General features: G+C 52.4%; 1 protein-coding gene across 5 annotated transcripts in view; it reads right to left on the bottom strand.

Moving 5' to 3' along the window:
* Positions 1-17,080, bottom strand: part of C3G (C3G guanyl-nucleotide exchange factor) — a 411,105-nt gene that overhangs the window by 165,520 nt on the left and 228,505 nt on the right. For 2 of the 5 annotated variants that reach the window (XM_071686026.1, XM_071686024.1), the window contains exon 2: positions 10,135-11,171. The exons of the other annotated variants lie outside the window; for them this stretch is intronic. In XM_071686026.1, coding sequence (XP_071542127.1) covers positions 10,135-10,894 — 760 coding nt within the window. In that variant the 5' untranslated portion in view covers positions 10,895-11,171. The remainder of the gene's footprint in view (positions 1-10,134; positions 11,172-17,080) is intronic. 5 annotated transcript variants of the gene reach the window in all.

A 17,080-nucleotide genomic window follows, 5' to 3' on the forward strand; every position in this document is an offset into this window, starting at 1 on the left:
TCAATACGACCATGATGGATGAACCTGATGTGAGAGCGGGAAGGAACGGGTTAAGGAACTGCATTCACAACATTCTTTGTCATTATAAAAGTTTCCTCAACTTCATTATGATCACTGAGACGCCCTGGGCCCAGCCCGGACTGTGGTAGAGGACCCCCTTAAAAGGTTTAACCAGGTCGCCATATTTATAATCTCTTAATCTATCTACTTCCATTCGTCCACGAGTTAATTACCAAACTGGTCATTCCTCACGAAGTCTTGTCAGACTTTCTTGGCCGAGTTTCTTGGCCTGGCCTTTCAAGGCGGGAGGGTCACCTCCATCTCCGGGGAACGGCTCCCTGTCCACATCGTCCAAATCCAATGAGGTATTTGAAAGGGGCAATCGCATCTCCCCCTACTGGAGTGTGTGTGTGCACCCCACAGACGCTATCCTCACAATGTAGTTCAGCTGCCTTACTTCACCGCACCCATCCCGCTCAACCCTCCTCCGCTAGACCTTCTCCAGCAGCTCTACCGCCTCGCCAGGTGGAGGGCCCAAACCGGTTGAACACAAGACTGTAAACAAGTCCCTAATATATCCTGGTCTACCCCCAGCCTGTACCTGGGAAAGGGGAGAACCCGTATATGAATTACCTCCTAATGGGGGGTTTCTCCTGATGGTGGTGTTGTTGCGTGCTGTCAACATGCAGGTCCCGCCAACACAGCGGGGGAATTCTGGGGTATTCTCAGTGCGACACAACAGCTGTTGGTCTGGCTTTCCTCTCCTCCTATACCTAGCGACTTTCCATATTGGCTGGGCTGAAGTGTACGTTCTGATACACCTCCTGCGATCTAGACCCCAGCCATATCCTGGCCAATATGTCCACCGGCCCTCCAGCCTGGCCCACGCTCTGGGGTCAAGGGGTATACAGATGGCTGTGTGGAGTCTGTGAGCCGTGTGTGTACGGGTGTGAGTATGGCGCACAATTGTTCGTGACCTTCTCCGTCTGGTATGACCAGGCCTGGCGGTGGCGGAGGCTGGGGTGGTGGTAATATGTAACCCATCAAGATGTACTACCCAGGGGTTACATACATAGGGGTCTGTGAGTATAACCATGGTGTACACTACTGTACAACAGTGTACACCATGAGCCACACAGACCATAAGCAATATAGAACATCCTTGTCACAAATCAGTACGAAATTTCTATATAGTTTCATAGAGATTACATAATAGAATAATACGAAAACAAGACAATCTTACAAAAAATTTTTGATCCCAAATTTTTTGGGGGTACATGGAGGCACAAGGTATACAAACGAACAATAGAGGTTGGGAATGCCTGGCCAAGTGCGCTTAACTGCGTTCACTTGGTGGTTCCCACTTGTGTGTTCTGCATTTCATAAGGTTCACAGGTAATTCCTCAACACAAGCAGTAATAAATGGTTACAGATGATGGCTCCCATGAGAGTGTAACTCCCTCCTCCTCCTCCTCCCCCCCTGTACATTACAAGTAATTAATTACAAACGGGTAATCAATTACTCCTACTACAAAGAAAGGAAAGTCAGCTCACGAAAGAGTTTCAAAAACACGAAGAATGTTTTCTGACTGAAACGTTCGAGTCTGCAGCCACAGGACAAGTATGCAGTCTGTTGTGGATGAGAGAGCTTGGGTAGTGAGTCAGTTGTTGTTCGCTGATGATACAGCGCTGGTGGCTGATTCGGGTGAGAAACTGCAGAAGCTGGTGACTTGAGTTTGGTAAAGTGTGTGAAAAAAAGAAAGCTGAGAGTAAATGTGAATAGTACTGGCGGATACAGATGCAGCAGCTCACCACAGTCACCAGCACCAGTCACGGGGGACACCTGTGTGTACACACAGACGCAGCTGCTCACCACAGTCACCAGCACCAGTCACGGGGGACACCTGTGTGTACACACAGACGCAGCTGCCTGCCCGGAAGTTGTACAGCAGATACGAAGGGATGTGTGATGGGACCAGCAGCTCACCACGCCCTCCGACTGGTATCATATCATGGCTGCGGAGGAGTGGATGTGGGGACGTGACGAAGGTCTGGTCGAAGTGGTGCGGTGTGTGTGTTCAGACCTGCAGCACACAGTAGACCTGCAGCACACAGCAGACCTGCAACATATAGTAGACCTGCAGCACAGCTGACCTGCAGCACAGCAGACCTGCAGCACAGCTGACCTGCAGCACACAGTAGACCTGTAGCACAGCTGACCTGCAGCACAGCTGACCTGCAGCACACAGCAGATCTGCAGCACAACTGACCTGCAGCACACAGTTCACCTGTAGCACAGCTGACCTGCGGCACAGTGAGGAGGATCCACAGGTCTGTGCAACATTATCAGTGGTGAGGTAAACATCAAACTGCACTTGTCCATGACCAACATTTCCGGACGTCCATCCTAATGGGAACAAGGCATTCGTGAGTGCCTGAAAATATCAATTTTTCTTTTGTAATAAACTGGATGAGGTGGACCAGTGACAGACGGGTCAACGACCGGCTTCACGTGGAGAATGCATGATAGGGCCATGGAGAATGCATTGACAGGGCCATGGAGAATGCATTGATAGGACCATGGAGAATGCATTGACAGGACCATGGAGAATGCATTGATAGGACCATGGAGAATGCATTGACAGGACCATGGAGAATGCATTGACAGGACCATGGAGAATGCATTGACAGGGCCATGGAGAATGCATTGATAGGACCATGGAGAATGCATTGACAGGACCATGGAGAATGCATTGATAGGACCATGGAGAATGCATTGATAGGGCCATGGAGAATGCATTGACAGGACCATGGAGAATGCATTGATAGGACCATGGAGAATGCATTGACAGGACCATGGAGAATGCATTGATAGGACCATGGAGAATGCATTGACAGGGCCATGGAGAATGCATTGATAGGACCATGGAGAATGCATTGACAGGACCATGGAGAATGCATTGATAGGACCATGGAGAATGCATTGATAGGGCCATGGAGAATGCATTGACAGGACCATGGAGAATGCATTGATAGGACCATGGAGAATGCATTGACAGAACCATGGAGAATGCATGACCGGACCATTGAGAATGCATGACAGGGACATGGAGAATGCATGACAGACAGGGCCATGGAGAATGCATGACAGGGCCATGGAGAATGCATGACAGGGCCATGGAGAATGCATGACAGACAGGGCCATGGAGAATGCATGACCGGACCATTGAGAATGCATGACAGGGCCATGGAGAATGCATGACAGACAGGGCCATGGAGAATGCATGACCGGACCATGGAAAATGCATGACAGAACCATGGAGAATGCATGACTGACAGGGCCATGGAGAATGCATGACCGGACCATTGAGAATGCATGACTGACCGGACCATGGAGAATGCATGACAGGACCATGGAGAATGCACTGACAGGGCCAGTCTCATGTTCTCATGCAGTGAGTGACATCGTAACAGAAAATTAACGAGGGGATAGGCATTTTGCACCGATGGATCATGACCTGTACAAACATCATTACGAACTGACGAATCACAGGTTCGAAATGTACCGACCATGATGGTCCAGTGTTATTACCGTGTGTGTGTGTGTGTGTGTGTGTGTGTGTGTGTGTGTGTGTGTGTGTGTGAGGTCACTAAACGCGTCATGTCAGATTACTTGATGGGTAAAAGAAAGTTTCGAACACCGTCCGTGACCCCATCGTGGCGTCCCATCACGACTGACGACCCCCATCCTGGCGTCCCATCACGACTGACGACCCCCATCATGGCGTCTCATCACTACTACCGACCCCATCATGGCGTCCCATCGCTACTTACGACCCCATCATGGCGTCCCATCACGACTGACGACCCCCATCATAGCGTCCCATCGCTACTGACGACCCCCATCATGGCGTCCCATCGCTACCGACGAACCCCATCATGGCGTCCCATCACGACTGACGACCCCCATCATAGCGTCCCATCGCTACTGACGACCCCCATCATGGCGTCCCATCGCTACTGACGACCCCCATTATGGCGTCTCATCACTACTACCGACCCCATCATGGCGTTCCATCGCTATTGACGACCCCCATTATGGCGTCTCATCACTACTACCGACCCCATCATGGCGTCCCATCGCTACTTACGACCCCATCACGGCGTCCCATCGCTACTTACGACCTCATCATGGCTTCCCATCACTACTGACGACCCCATCATGGCGTCCCATCACGACTGACGACCCCCATCATGGCGTCCCATCACGACTGACGACCCCCATCGTGGCGTCCCATCACTACTACCGACCCCATCATGGCGTCCCATTACTACTTACGACCTACTAAGGCGTCCCATCGCTACTGACGACCCCTATCTTGTCGTCCCATCGCTACTGACGACCCCCATCATGGCGTCCCATCGCTACTGACGACCCCCATCATGGCGTCCCATCGCTACTGACGACCCCATCATGGCGTCCCATCACTACTTACTACCGTCACAAGACGGGTTCTGGCGTCTTCTACCGTCACAAGACATAGGTTTAGACGTCCCCTACCGTCACAAGACATGGGTTCTGAGGTCTCCTACCGTCACAAGACACAGGTTCTGACGTCTCCTACCGTCACAAGACATAGGTTCTGAGGTCCCCTACCGTCACAAGACATGGGTTCTGACGTCTCCTACCGTCACAAGACATGGGTTCTGACGTCTCCTACCGTCACAAGACATGGGTTCTCACGTCTCTTACCGTCACAAGACATGAGTTCTCACGTCTCTTACCGTCATGGTACCGTCACAAGACATGGGTCCTGACGTCTCCTACCGTCACAAGACATGGGTCCTCACGTCTCCTACCGTCATAGACAGTCGTACGACCAAGGGTTCCACCAAGTGCGTACGGCAGGACGGGGGGGGGGGGGGACAACTTCCCTGGCCATAGGCTGGGTGTACGTATGTGTGACTTGCTGTACTGCGTCTGTCCACCTGGCGGGAGGCTGACAGCGCTACACCATCGGGCGGCGCTACGTAGCGGCTGGACCCCAATTCTCCACACCTTCAGCCACACGGCACTGACGCGGTCAACGCTACACATTGCTCCTGAAAGAAACTCCCTTTTACACCAAAAAATTATGCCTCAAAAATGGTATTTGTTGGTTACAGCTCTGGCGTCTACAGCTCTGGCGTCTACAGCTCTGGCGTCTACAGTTCTGGCGTCTACAGCTCTGACGTCTACAGCTCTGGCGTCTACAGTTCTGGCGTCTACAGCTCTGGCGTCTACGATGTATAGGAATCGGTCGGTGGCCACACTGGGGGGTTCAAGAACTGCTTAAAGACACGTGAAAGACGATGATGTATGTCTGTACGTAACTCAGCGACTGTTCCTCCAAGGGCGATGTCATAAGCACGGAGGAGAGGCATTCATATCGGAGGATCCGACAGCATCAATACACTACAGGAAGACCAGATGGGTCTCAACACTCCAACTATTAGAGATGGAATCTCTCTAATCCTCCGTCTAGCCGGAGCGGAATCCATCAGATGAGTGTGGGAGAAAAAACAAAAACAAAAACAACGACCGCCAGTGCATAGCTTTGTGGTGCGTCAGAACTTCACCCATGAGCGACAGATAATCGTTCGTTGAAATAATGTACGCTGGAATCCGGCCCGACTGATTACACTCGGCGAGGTATCTGATGACACCCAGTGGCAACCAAGGGGAAGGGTTAGCGGCGAGCTCAAGGCCTCCTTACTGTATGTATCAGGTGGCCTCACAACCTGTTGTGCCCAGGCATCAAAGCGTTCGTGCTAACATCTGGCAGACAACTGACTCCGTAGGCGCCAAAACCAGATGACCTGACTGTTGTGGACGAGGCTCCGTAGGCGCCAAAACCAGATGACCTGACTGTTGTGGACGAGGCTCCGTAGGCGCCAACCAGATGACCCGACTGTTGTGGACGAGGCTCCGTAGGCCAACCAGATGACCCGACTGTTGTGGACGAGGCTCCGTAGGCCAACCAGATGACCTGACGGTTGTGAACGAGGCTCCGTAGGCCAACCAGATGACCTGACTGTTGCGGACGAGGCTCCGTAGGCGCCAACCAGATGACCTGCCTATTGTGGACGAGGCTCCGTAGGCCAACCAGATGACCCGACTGTTGTGGACGAGGCGCCAACCAGATGACCTGACTGTTCTGGACGAGGCTCCGTAGGCGCCAACCAGATGACCTGACTGTTGTGGACGAGGCTCCGTAGGCCAACCAGATGACCTGACTGTTGTGGACGAGGCTCCGTAGGCCAACCAGATGACCTGACTGTTGTGGACGAGGCTCTGTAGGGCAACCAGATGATCTGACTGTTGTGGACGAGGCTCCGTAGGCCAACCAGATGACCTGGCTGTTGTGGACGAGGCTCCGTAGGCCAACCAGATGACCTGGCTGTTGTGGACGAGGCTCCGTAGGCCAACCAGATGACCTGGCTGTTGTGGACGAGGCTCCGTAGGCCAACCAGATGACCTGACTGTTGTGGACGAGGCTCCGTAGGCCAACCAGATGACCTGACTGTTGTGGACGAGGCTCCGTAGGCGCCAACCAGATGACTTGACTGTTGTGGACGAGGCTCCGTGGGCCAACCAGATGACCTGACTGTTGTGGACGAGGCTCCGTAGGCCAACCAGATGACCTGACTGTTGTGGACGAGGCTCCGTAGGCCAACCAGATGACCCCACTGTTGTGGACGAGGCTCCGTAGGCCAACCAGATGAACTGACTCTTGTGGACGAGGCTCCGTAGGCCAACCAGATGAACTGACTCTTGTGGACGAGGCTCCGTAGGCCAACCAGATGAACTGACTGTTGTGCCTCAAAAATGGTAATTGTTGGTTACAGCTCTGACGTGGTGAAGTCAACCTCCTGACGTGGTGAAGTCAACCTCCTGATGTGTGAAGTCGACCTCCTGACGTGTGAAGTTAACCTCCTGACGTGGTGAAGTTTCACACGTTTTTCGCGACGAAATAACAATGGTATGTTATAGTGCCGGGAAGGTCATGGACGCGCTGGTTACACGATAATAGTATAAGAGCTACATTTCCCAATGCTGACATCATCCTGTATATATATATATATATATATATATATATATATATATATATATATATATATATATATATATATATATATATATATATCCCTGGGGATAGGGGAGTAAGAATACTTCCCACGTATTCCCTGCGTGTCGTAGAAGGCGACTAAAAGGGGAGGGAGCGGGGGGCTGGAAATCCTCCCCTCTCGTTTTTTTTTTTTAATTTTCCAAAAGAAGGAACAGAGTGGGGCCAGATGAGGATATTCCAAAGAAGGCCCAGTCCTCTGTTCTTAACGCTACCTCGCTAATGCGGGAAATGGCGAATAGTATGAAAGATTTTTTTTTTTTTTTTTTTTGCTTTGTCGCTGTCTCCCGCGTTTGCGAGGTAGCGCAAGGAAACAGACGAAAGAAATGGCCCAACCCACCCCCATACACATGTATATACATACGTCCACACACGCAAATATACATACCTACACAGCTTTCCATGGTTTACCCCAGACGCTTCACCTGCCTTGATTCAATCCACTGACAGCACGTCAACCCCGGTATACCACATCGCTCCAATTCACTCTATTCCTTGCCCTCCTTTCACCCTCCTGCATGTTCAGGCCCCGATCACACAAAATCTTTTTCACTCCATCTTTCCACCTCCAATTTGGTCTCCCTCTTCTCCTCGTTCCCTCCACCTCCGACACATATATCCTCTTGGTCAATCTTTCCTCACTCATTCTCTCCATGTGACCAAACCATTTCAAAACACCCTCTTCTGCTCTCTCAACCACGCTCTTTTTATTTCCACACATCTCTCTTACCCTTACGTTACTTACTCGATCAAACCACCTCACACCACACATTGTCCTCAAACATCTCATTTCCAGCACATCCATCCTCCTGCGCACAACTCTATCCATAGCCCACGCCTCGCAACCATACAACATTGTTGGAACCACTATTCCCTCAAACATACCCATTTTTGCTTTCCGAGATAATGTTCTCGACTTCCACACATTCTTCAAGGCTCCCAGAATTTTCGCCCCCTCCCCCACCCTATGATCCACTTCCGCTTCCATGGTTCCATCCGCTGCCAGATCCACTCCCAGATATCTAAAACACTTCACTTCCGCCAGTTTTTCTCCATTCAAACTCACCTCCCAATTGACTTGACCCTCAATCCTACTGTACCTAATAACCTTGCTCTTATTCACATTTACTCTTAACTTTCTTTCACACACTTTACCAAACTCAGTCACCAGCTTCTGTAGTTTCTCACATGAATCAGCCACCAGCGCTGTATCATCAGCGAACAACAACTGACTCACTTCCCAAGCTCTCTCATCCCCAACAGACTTCATACTTGCCCCTCTCTCCAAAACTCTTGCATTCACCTCCCTAACAACCCCATCCATAAACAAATTAAACAACCATGGAGACATCACACACCCCTGCCGCAAACCTTCAGTCCCGTGCTTAGCTAATTTAAGCGAGAGAGAGAGAGAGAGAGAGAGAGAGAGAGAGAGAGAGAGAGAGAGAGAGAGAGAGAGAGAGAGAGAGAGAGAGAGAGAGAGAGAGACTTGCACAAAAAAAAAAAACTGTGAAATTCATCGAAAATGAGATTATGACACACCGATGGCTCAGGGCAGACTTAGCTAGGTCATATCTAAACAAGTCCTCTCTGTCTGTCTGCATCAGGTACATTTCCGCGAGCCTTGATATCAACATCATAAAAATACAGTGGCCGTTTAAAAAGCCCGCGAAAGGCATTATTCCCACCTGACTGTGTATACGACCCTTATGCAAAATGGTAGTTTTAAAAGGTGATTTGCACTCAATCCACAGCGCCTCCACACCTCCCCTCCCTCCTGACGCCATACCAGGGTCAGCAACCCAACACAGTACCAGCCGATCATCTCCCTTCAGCTCCGTTACCACGTAGAATACATTCACCTCCTCGACGGGTCCTCCCAAACCAGAATGTCCAGCGTTCCACTCCATGTATACGTCCAGCGTTCCACTCCATGTATACATCCAGCATTCCACTCCATGTATACGTCCAGCATTCTACTCCATGTATACGTCCAGCGTTCCACTCCATGTATACGTCCAGCGTTAAACTCCATGTATACGTCCAGCGTCAAACTCCATGTATACGACCGGTATTCTACTCCATGTACACGTCCAGCATTCTACTCCATGTATACGTCCAGCATTCTACTCCATGTATACATCCACCATTCCACTCCAAGTATACGTCCAGCATTCTACTCCATGTATACATCCACCATTCTAATCCATGTATTCGTCCAGCATTCTACTCCATGTATACATCCACCATTCCACTCCATGTATACGTCCAGCATTCTACTCCATGTATACATCCACCATTCCACTCCACGTATACGTCCAGCGTTCCACTCCAAGTACACGTCCAGCATTCTATTCTATGTATGCATCCAGCGTTAAACCCCATGTATACGTCCAGCATTCTACTCCATGTATACGTCCTTCCCTCTCGTTTTTGATTTTCCAAAAAGAAGGAACTTCTCAGAGAAGGGGGGGGGGGGGGCAAGTGAGGATATTCCCTCTACGGCTCAGTCCTCTGTTGTTCACGCTACCTCGCTAGCGCGGGAAATGGCGAATGTGTGTATGAAACAAACAATAATAACACAGTTATGATGGTGCTGTAATACACTGCAATAAGAGTACTGCCTCCCTCATTCATTCGAAGCCACTCATAGAAAACGGCAACTGGAAATCATCCAAAGAAAACACACAATAACAAAAGGGGGGAACTAACCTATACACCCATACTGACTTTTTAATGAGGGAATAACCCGAGCGTGTTTGAGTCAGTTCACTAAGGGTAATGGGTCGTAACAAGAGTGAGTGGGAGTGATGCAACGACTGGGAGAGTCTGTAAACCCCGGCAAACACACCCGAGTGAGTGACAACTGGCGTGGATGGTGAGGGGGCGAAGGTGGCTCCCACCAGCGTGGGGTAGTAGGTATGCAGGTGTGGGAGGAGGTGGCTTGCACACTCACTCACTCACTCACCTGCCAGCCACTGACGGTACTGCGCCGTGTTCTTCTCCATACACATCTTGTTCATCTTCTGCAGGCGACGGTTCTTAGCGGGTCGCCCCAGCGTGCACAACACCCACTTCTCGCCGCCCGCCTCCGCCAGCTTGGGCGTGGCGCGGGGTGCGCTCGGTGAGCCCCCTGGCAGGAGCTGGGTGGGGGTTGTCGGAGCCGTGGTCCAGCCCTCGGTCCTGCCCGCCGCCTGCCCGCCTGCCGAGGGCCAGGGGCGGCCCAGAGGCAGGCTGCCCCCTCCCGCACATCCCGACCCCTGCGCCAACGACCCAGGGATCCTGCGGAACACACCCACGGGCGTGGTGGGCGGCGTGGGCGTGGGCGAGCTGCCAGGGAGAGGCGTGACGCAGGGCGTGACACCAGGGGAGGGAGAGGACGTCACCGTACGGCTGGCCAGGGAGGTGACGCTGCGGGTGGACCAGGTGGGTGAGGGAGTCCTGGACCAGGAGATGGGCGGGGCTGCGCGCGACTCCGTGTAGCTGCGGCTGCGGGCCAGGAGGTGCGGCCGCGACCTACTGGTGGTGGTGGGCGGCGTGTGGGTGGTGGATGTGGGCGGGGACACGGTGTACATGGCTCGGTGTCTCCTGAGGGAGGCCAGCAAGGTGCGGGCCGAGTAGGTCCTGGCCCGGGGCGGCCTGCTGGGCCTGGCCACCTGGTCGGGCCAGAAGACAGTCTTCACGCCCAGACCCACGTGGTCCAACATGGCATCGTCGTACTGAGGCATGGCGGTCACAACACACACCCCCACCTACAGTATGGTCTATGAGGGCGGCCTCACACACACACTGCCTCGCCCCGGCCGCTACACTCCCACAAAGACACGCGTCACACCGTCATAATCACGTCACTTTACACCACAGTACACTGGCTGTCGTCCTCGATCATGGCCTGGCGTCATCAGTAAGTGACCTGGTCGGGTCTGGTGGGGAGCGACGCCCTCCCCAACACACACTTGAGTGGCTGTGACGACCGCAACACCACCATGCTACACACCACGACACCTGGAACCAAGAATACGCCCGGGAGACTATTTTTGAGGCTGGCAGGACGTGCGATGAGCGGGCGGGTGCGTGAGGAGGACGAGGGACATGGTGGTAGCTGGGCACTGCTGGTGGCACTGTCTCCACATCCTGGTTGACACTGACACCCCAGCTGTGGTGCCCCCAGGGGCCCCGCCAGCCCAGCTACCCCGTCCCTCCCTGCCACCTGCTACACCCCACACACAGCTGACACCACGCCCCTCCCAGCCACCTGCTACACCCCACACACAGCTGACACCACGCCCCTCCCTGCCACCTGCTACACCCCACACACAGCTGACACCACCCCCCTCCCTGCCACCTGCTACACCCCACACACAGCTGACACCACGTCCCTCCCTGCCACCTGCTACACCCGACACAGCCAACACCTGCCGCAGCCAGCACCCAGCAACACACTGCTGACGGCCGCCTCTGGTGATGGCAAGCAACAGGGGAGGAGGACAAGGCACGAGGCGCAGGAATACGAGCAGCAATTGTATATACGTCTGGTGACGGAGCCCTCCCGGCGACCACGACCCACAGCAACACGGCCGCGCCCTCCTCCCTACCAATCACTCACACAGCCCTCACCGCAACACCCACCACCCTCACCCAGACTTAGAATAAATCACTAAAATATGGCGAACGATTGGCGGATGGCCCCGGTGTGTGTGTGTGTGTGTGTGTGTGTGTGTGTGTGTGTGTGTGTGTGTGTGTGTGTGTGTGTGTGTGTGTGTGTGTGTGGACTGCCTCAGCCCGTACAGCTATGCCAACAGCGTAACTTCTCACGGCCGAGGGGGGGGGAAGAACTCCATTCAACCAGACACCCAAACTTTATATGACTATCAAGATAGCCGGACGGGGGTCCCACCATTCACCTCCCTGACACCACAGAGTAAGGCAGACACACACCACCACCACACAGCCACAATGTGAGCCCAGGCCGTGTTAACTGCCGCCCCCGCGCCTCCCTAACCCCAGACGGTGGGCGAACGACAAGGTGTGGGAAGTTCAGGGCCAGGAACACACGCGCCCGCCCCCCTTGTCTTCCACAGATGCTGGAGGCCCAGGGAAGCGTGGAGGGTCGTGACCCTCCCTACCTGGTGTGCCTCGTCGTGTGGGCGTCTTCGTGGTCGCACCCGTCGGCTTCGTCTTCACACTAACAGCGGCAAGTGCGAGGCTGTCTTGCGATCGGTGCACCAAGTGGCGGAGACATGCCACGGAGGAGGGAGGGAGGGAGGGAGGCAGCAGCGGTCCAGTTACAGCTGTTAAGAGCCCAGCTGTGGTCTACACCAGATGGTTGGGGCGGCCTCACCACCACACCCACCACCACCACCACAACTAACACAATTATCAGCCGACCAATGCGGGTGGCTAGTAGCAGTGGCCCTCGCCCGCCACCCACCCTCCCTACACCGTCCCTCACTAGACCCCCTGGCACACCACTGGACGACCCCCGACCCCCTTGGGTGTGTGATGGCCTTCCCTCTGGACCTCAGCCTCGTGGGTCAGGTCAAAGACCAGGGCGTCATAATGGCCAGGGGTCGTAGGCAACTCTCTCTCTCTCTCTCTCTCTCTCTCTCTCTCTCTCTCTCTCTCTCTCTCTCTCTCTCTCTCTCTCTCTCTCTTCATACTAATTCTCAGATCTCCCGGGACAAATATTTTCGGTACAGCTCGTGTCCAATTCACTTCTTCCCAGCAAGTTCAACATTTTCCCATCACCCGCAATGGCCCAGACTTCCTCCAGCTGGGGTATATGTATCGTAGTTATCACGTATATGTATCGTACTTATTATGTATATGTATTATAGTTATTACGTAGATGTATCGTAGTTATTACACAGATGTATCGTAGTTATTACGTATATGTATCGTAGTAAATACGTAACATGTACTGTAATCATCATGTAATATCTCCGTGGCTGGTGACGAAGCGGCAACACTGTGGGGGGAAAAACCAAACATCAGCTCCCTCCCTCGAGCTGAGGCCCACATGAGTCTCCCAGGATCATACTGACTGAGCCACGCCGCCACTCCTTGAAGAACAACACAACGCGTGTATCACTGGTCACACATGCACGGAGCATAAGACAGGGTATCACTGGTCACACATGCACGGAGCATAAGACAGGGGATCAGGCGTCACTGACCCACCACTCCTGGTCATAGCGAGTGCCTGGATTATTCTACGTAAGATGGTTGCATGAGAGATGAAAAGTTACGGTGGTGGGACAAGGGGATGGGAAAAGGGGCAGTGTGAAATGGAAGAGAAAGGGGCAGTATGAGATGGAAGAGAAAGGGGCAGTATGAGATGGAAGAGAAAGGAGCTGTATGAGATGGAAGAGAAAGGGGCAGTATGAGATGGAAGAGAAGAGCGACGTGTGTCCAGGAGTTGGGTGCACGTGTTTTGATGGATGTGGGTAAATTTCTGGAAGGGTGCTTTTCGTGCCTCTTTCAAAACACACACACACAGACACACACACACACCGGCAGGCTGAGGGTGTGACTGATGGGGCGATTATAGAAACGTGTACCAAGTGAGTCACGAAATATCAGCAGGTACATACACGAAGTCATACAAACATCTGAAGCAGGAGGGAATGTGTACGCCACAGAGGTAACTTGAGGGTGTGAGGCAGGAGGGAGAGTGTGTACGCCACAGAGGTAATACGCCAGTGTGAGGCAGGAGGGAGGGAGTGTGTACGTCACAGAGGTAATACGCCGGTGTGAGGCAGGAGGGAGGGAGTGTGTACGCCACACAGGTAATACGACGGTGTAAAAGTTAATACGACGAGACCCAAAACTGGATAGTCTTCCCTGACATAGACACACGCTAAACCACAAAAATCTTGCTCCAATAAGGTGGAGGAGCAGTACACTCAAAACGTACACTAGGGAAGATGCTCAGCGACATGTTAACAGTGAGGAAATATTCACAGTAGCTTGACACGGAACCACGTCGAACGAGGAGGAGGAGGAGGAGGAGGAGGAGGAGGAGAAGGAGGAGGAGGAGGAGGAGGAGGAGGAGGAGGAGGAGGAGGAGGAGGAGGAGGAGGAGGAGGAGGAGGAGGAGGAGGAGGATTCACATTTCATCATCAGGGAGGAGTATCAGGGTTGCCACGGCGGGAAGTATTCGCGGCAATCCTGGGCCAAATGATGGTATCAGACACAGACGAGGTGGTGTAGGCCAGCACAGGAGAAGCTCCACTACTTCGAGGACGACACCCACGGTTAGGCTAAAAACGCCGGAGTCGTACGACTGCACGGGGGGAAAATGGGCAAAGGAAACACGACACACACACACACACACACACACACACACACGGAGGAAAGATGGGAAGATCCCAGGAGCCAAGTGGAATCCAGCGAGAAATATAAACCTGAAAACCTCTACTGAGGAGTTAAGCGATGTGATTCAATCATATGTTTACCAAATGGCGTCCTAGCTTCGTCTCTTCGATGTATATCAACTGACTGTTATATTTCTCTCTTGTGTCTCCCCCGATGATGTGATTATTACACGAAAGTGCACTTGGGAACTTACCGGGTTTCATTTTCCCCCGTGGACTCATAGGAATATCTTGATCACGCGCAAAATTGTGATCCTTTCCAATATATATATATATAAAGCCTCGCAAGTCACATAATGATCACAACGACTCGGGGCGAGGGAATTTTTTTTTTTTTACCGCAAAAGACTGAAAAAGTTGAGGCCAGAAATATACAGTTGAGGCCATACAGCCGAGGCCAGAAATATACAGCTGAGGCCAGTAATATACTCGGTGTGCGTGTACATGCGAAGCAACACTGGCGTGCTGCAGTGCTGTGCCCGTCACCAACACAGGACGAAAATGAAGGACACGGAAAACGGACGAATCACGAACACTTCCTTAGCAATATCGAAGGAAGGAGCAACCTCCGTGGTGTAGCGGTCAGCGCTCCTGACCGTGACGCATTCCGAGGGTACGTCATGGGTCGAGGGCTTAGGTTCGAATCCTGGCGAGTGCAGTAGGTCCACAGTCAACCCAGCTGTTCATCCAACCATAGGAGTTGGTCGATAAAATGGGTACCTTGATCAGGGTAGGGTATATATATATATATATCGTCAACAGCTCTAGAACACATCACACTCAAGCCAAGCCACACACACCGTACGTAAAGCACGGTTCAAGGGTCGAGGCGTGCAGGGGCGAGGCGTGCAGGGGCGAGGCGTGCGGGGTCGAGGCGTGCAGGGTCGAGGCGTGGGAGCCTAGCGGGCCGCTAACATGAGCAGGCCGTCGAGGACGCTCACCCACGAGAGAGACCCGAGACCACCACGCGAGAGAGCGAGACCCCTACCACGAGACATGGCTTCCCCCTCACTGGTCGCCCACTGCTGCAGGGGGGGGGGGGGGTCATTAAGCCACAAGCCTCAATGTACACCTAAGTACGCATCAGTAAGCACGCTCTTGGACGAGGTGTAATGTGGTGACCGGGCGCGGGGAAGTCTGCCTCGCTGGCTACGAATCACGCGGGTACCGGTATCTATAGATAGATAGATAGATAGATAGATAGATAGATAGGATAGATAGAGAGATAGGATAGATAGACAGGCAGACAGATAGATAGATAGATAGATAGAGAGAGAGAGAGAGAGAGAGAGAGAGAGAGAGAGAGAGAGAGAGAGAGAGAGAGAGAGAGAGAGAGAGAGAGAGAGAGAGATGATGATGTCAGAACCCAGTATGGCCAAGACTCTGCGTCATACGTACTGTATGCCTCACCGGTAAAAAAAAAATATATATATAAAATGCTCACCACAGCGGAACGTGTAGCTCCTGCCACTGTACATGTCAGCCCCACCTTAACTTCTCACACGCAAATTAAGGAAACACTTCCAATAATCTCATCAACACGATATTACGAAAAAAAAAAGAAGGGATCTAGTTCTTTGAGTATATCGAGGGAAAGCGTGTGTGTGATGGTGTGTGGGTGACGGGGACACAGCTTGGTGTGGTATACGGAAGCAAGCACACAGAGCACACAGAGGGGTATATTCCATCGCTATGCGAGGGTGGCAGGTGCGCGTACTTGGCCTACTAGGGTCATAGGTCCAACCTCGACCAAGACTACAAGGACATATCAGGTTGGAAGATGACGCACGAGAGCACACTGGTGGTCGAACCCGTCTTCCTACATCTGGGTGACTGCAAACACAGTCATACAGTCATCGTCTTTAACCCGTCCGTACTGTAGACCTCCTGTCGCGGCCAGGGTTTCGACCCCGGGCGGGCTCAACCCCGGGCGTTCGAACGTCTACCATATATATATATATATCTTTCTTTCAAACTATTCGCCATTTCCCGCATTAGCGAGGTAGCGTTAAGAACAGAGGACTGGGCCTTTGAGGGAATACCCTCACCTGGCCCAATTCTCTGTTCCTTCTTTTGGAAAATTAAAAAAAACGAGAGGGGAGGATTTCCAGCCCCCCGCTCCCTCCCCTTTTAGTCGCCTTCTACGACACGCAGGGAATACGTGGGAAGTATTCTTTCTCCCCCTATCCCCTATATATATATATATATATATATATATATATATATGGTTGCGAGGCGTGGGCTATGGATAGAGTTGTGCGCAGGAGGATGGATGTGCTGGAAATGAGATGTTTGAGGACAATGTGTGGTGTGAGGTGGTTTGATCGAGTAAGTAACGTAAGGGTGAGAGAGATGTGTGGAAATAAAAAGAGCGTGGTTGAGAGAGCAGAAGAGGGTGTTTTGAAATGGTTTGGGCACATGGAGAGAATGAGTGAGGAAAGATTGACCAAGAGGATATATGTGTCGGAGGTGGAGGGAGCGAGGAGAAGAGGGAGACCAAATTGGAGGTGGAAAGATGGAGTGAAAAAGATTTTGTGT

This window comes from Panulirus ornatus, chromosome 41 (genome assembly GCF_036320965.1).
Source record: "Panulirus ornatus isolate Po-2019 chromosome 41, ASM3632096v1, whole genome shotgun sequence".
Lineage (NCBI taxonomy): Eukaryota > Metazoa > Arthropoda > Malacostraca > Decapoda > Palinuridae > Panulirus > Panulirus ornatus.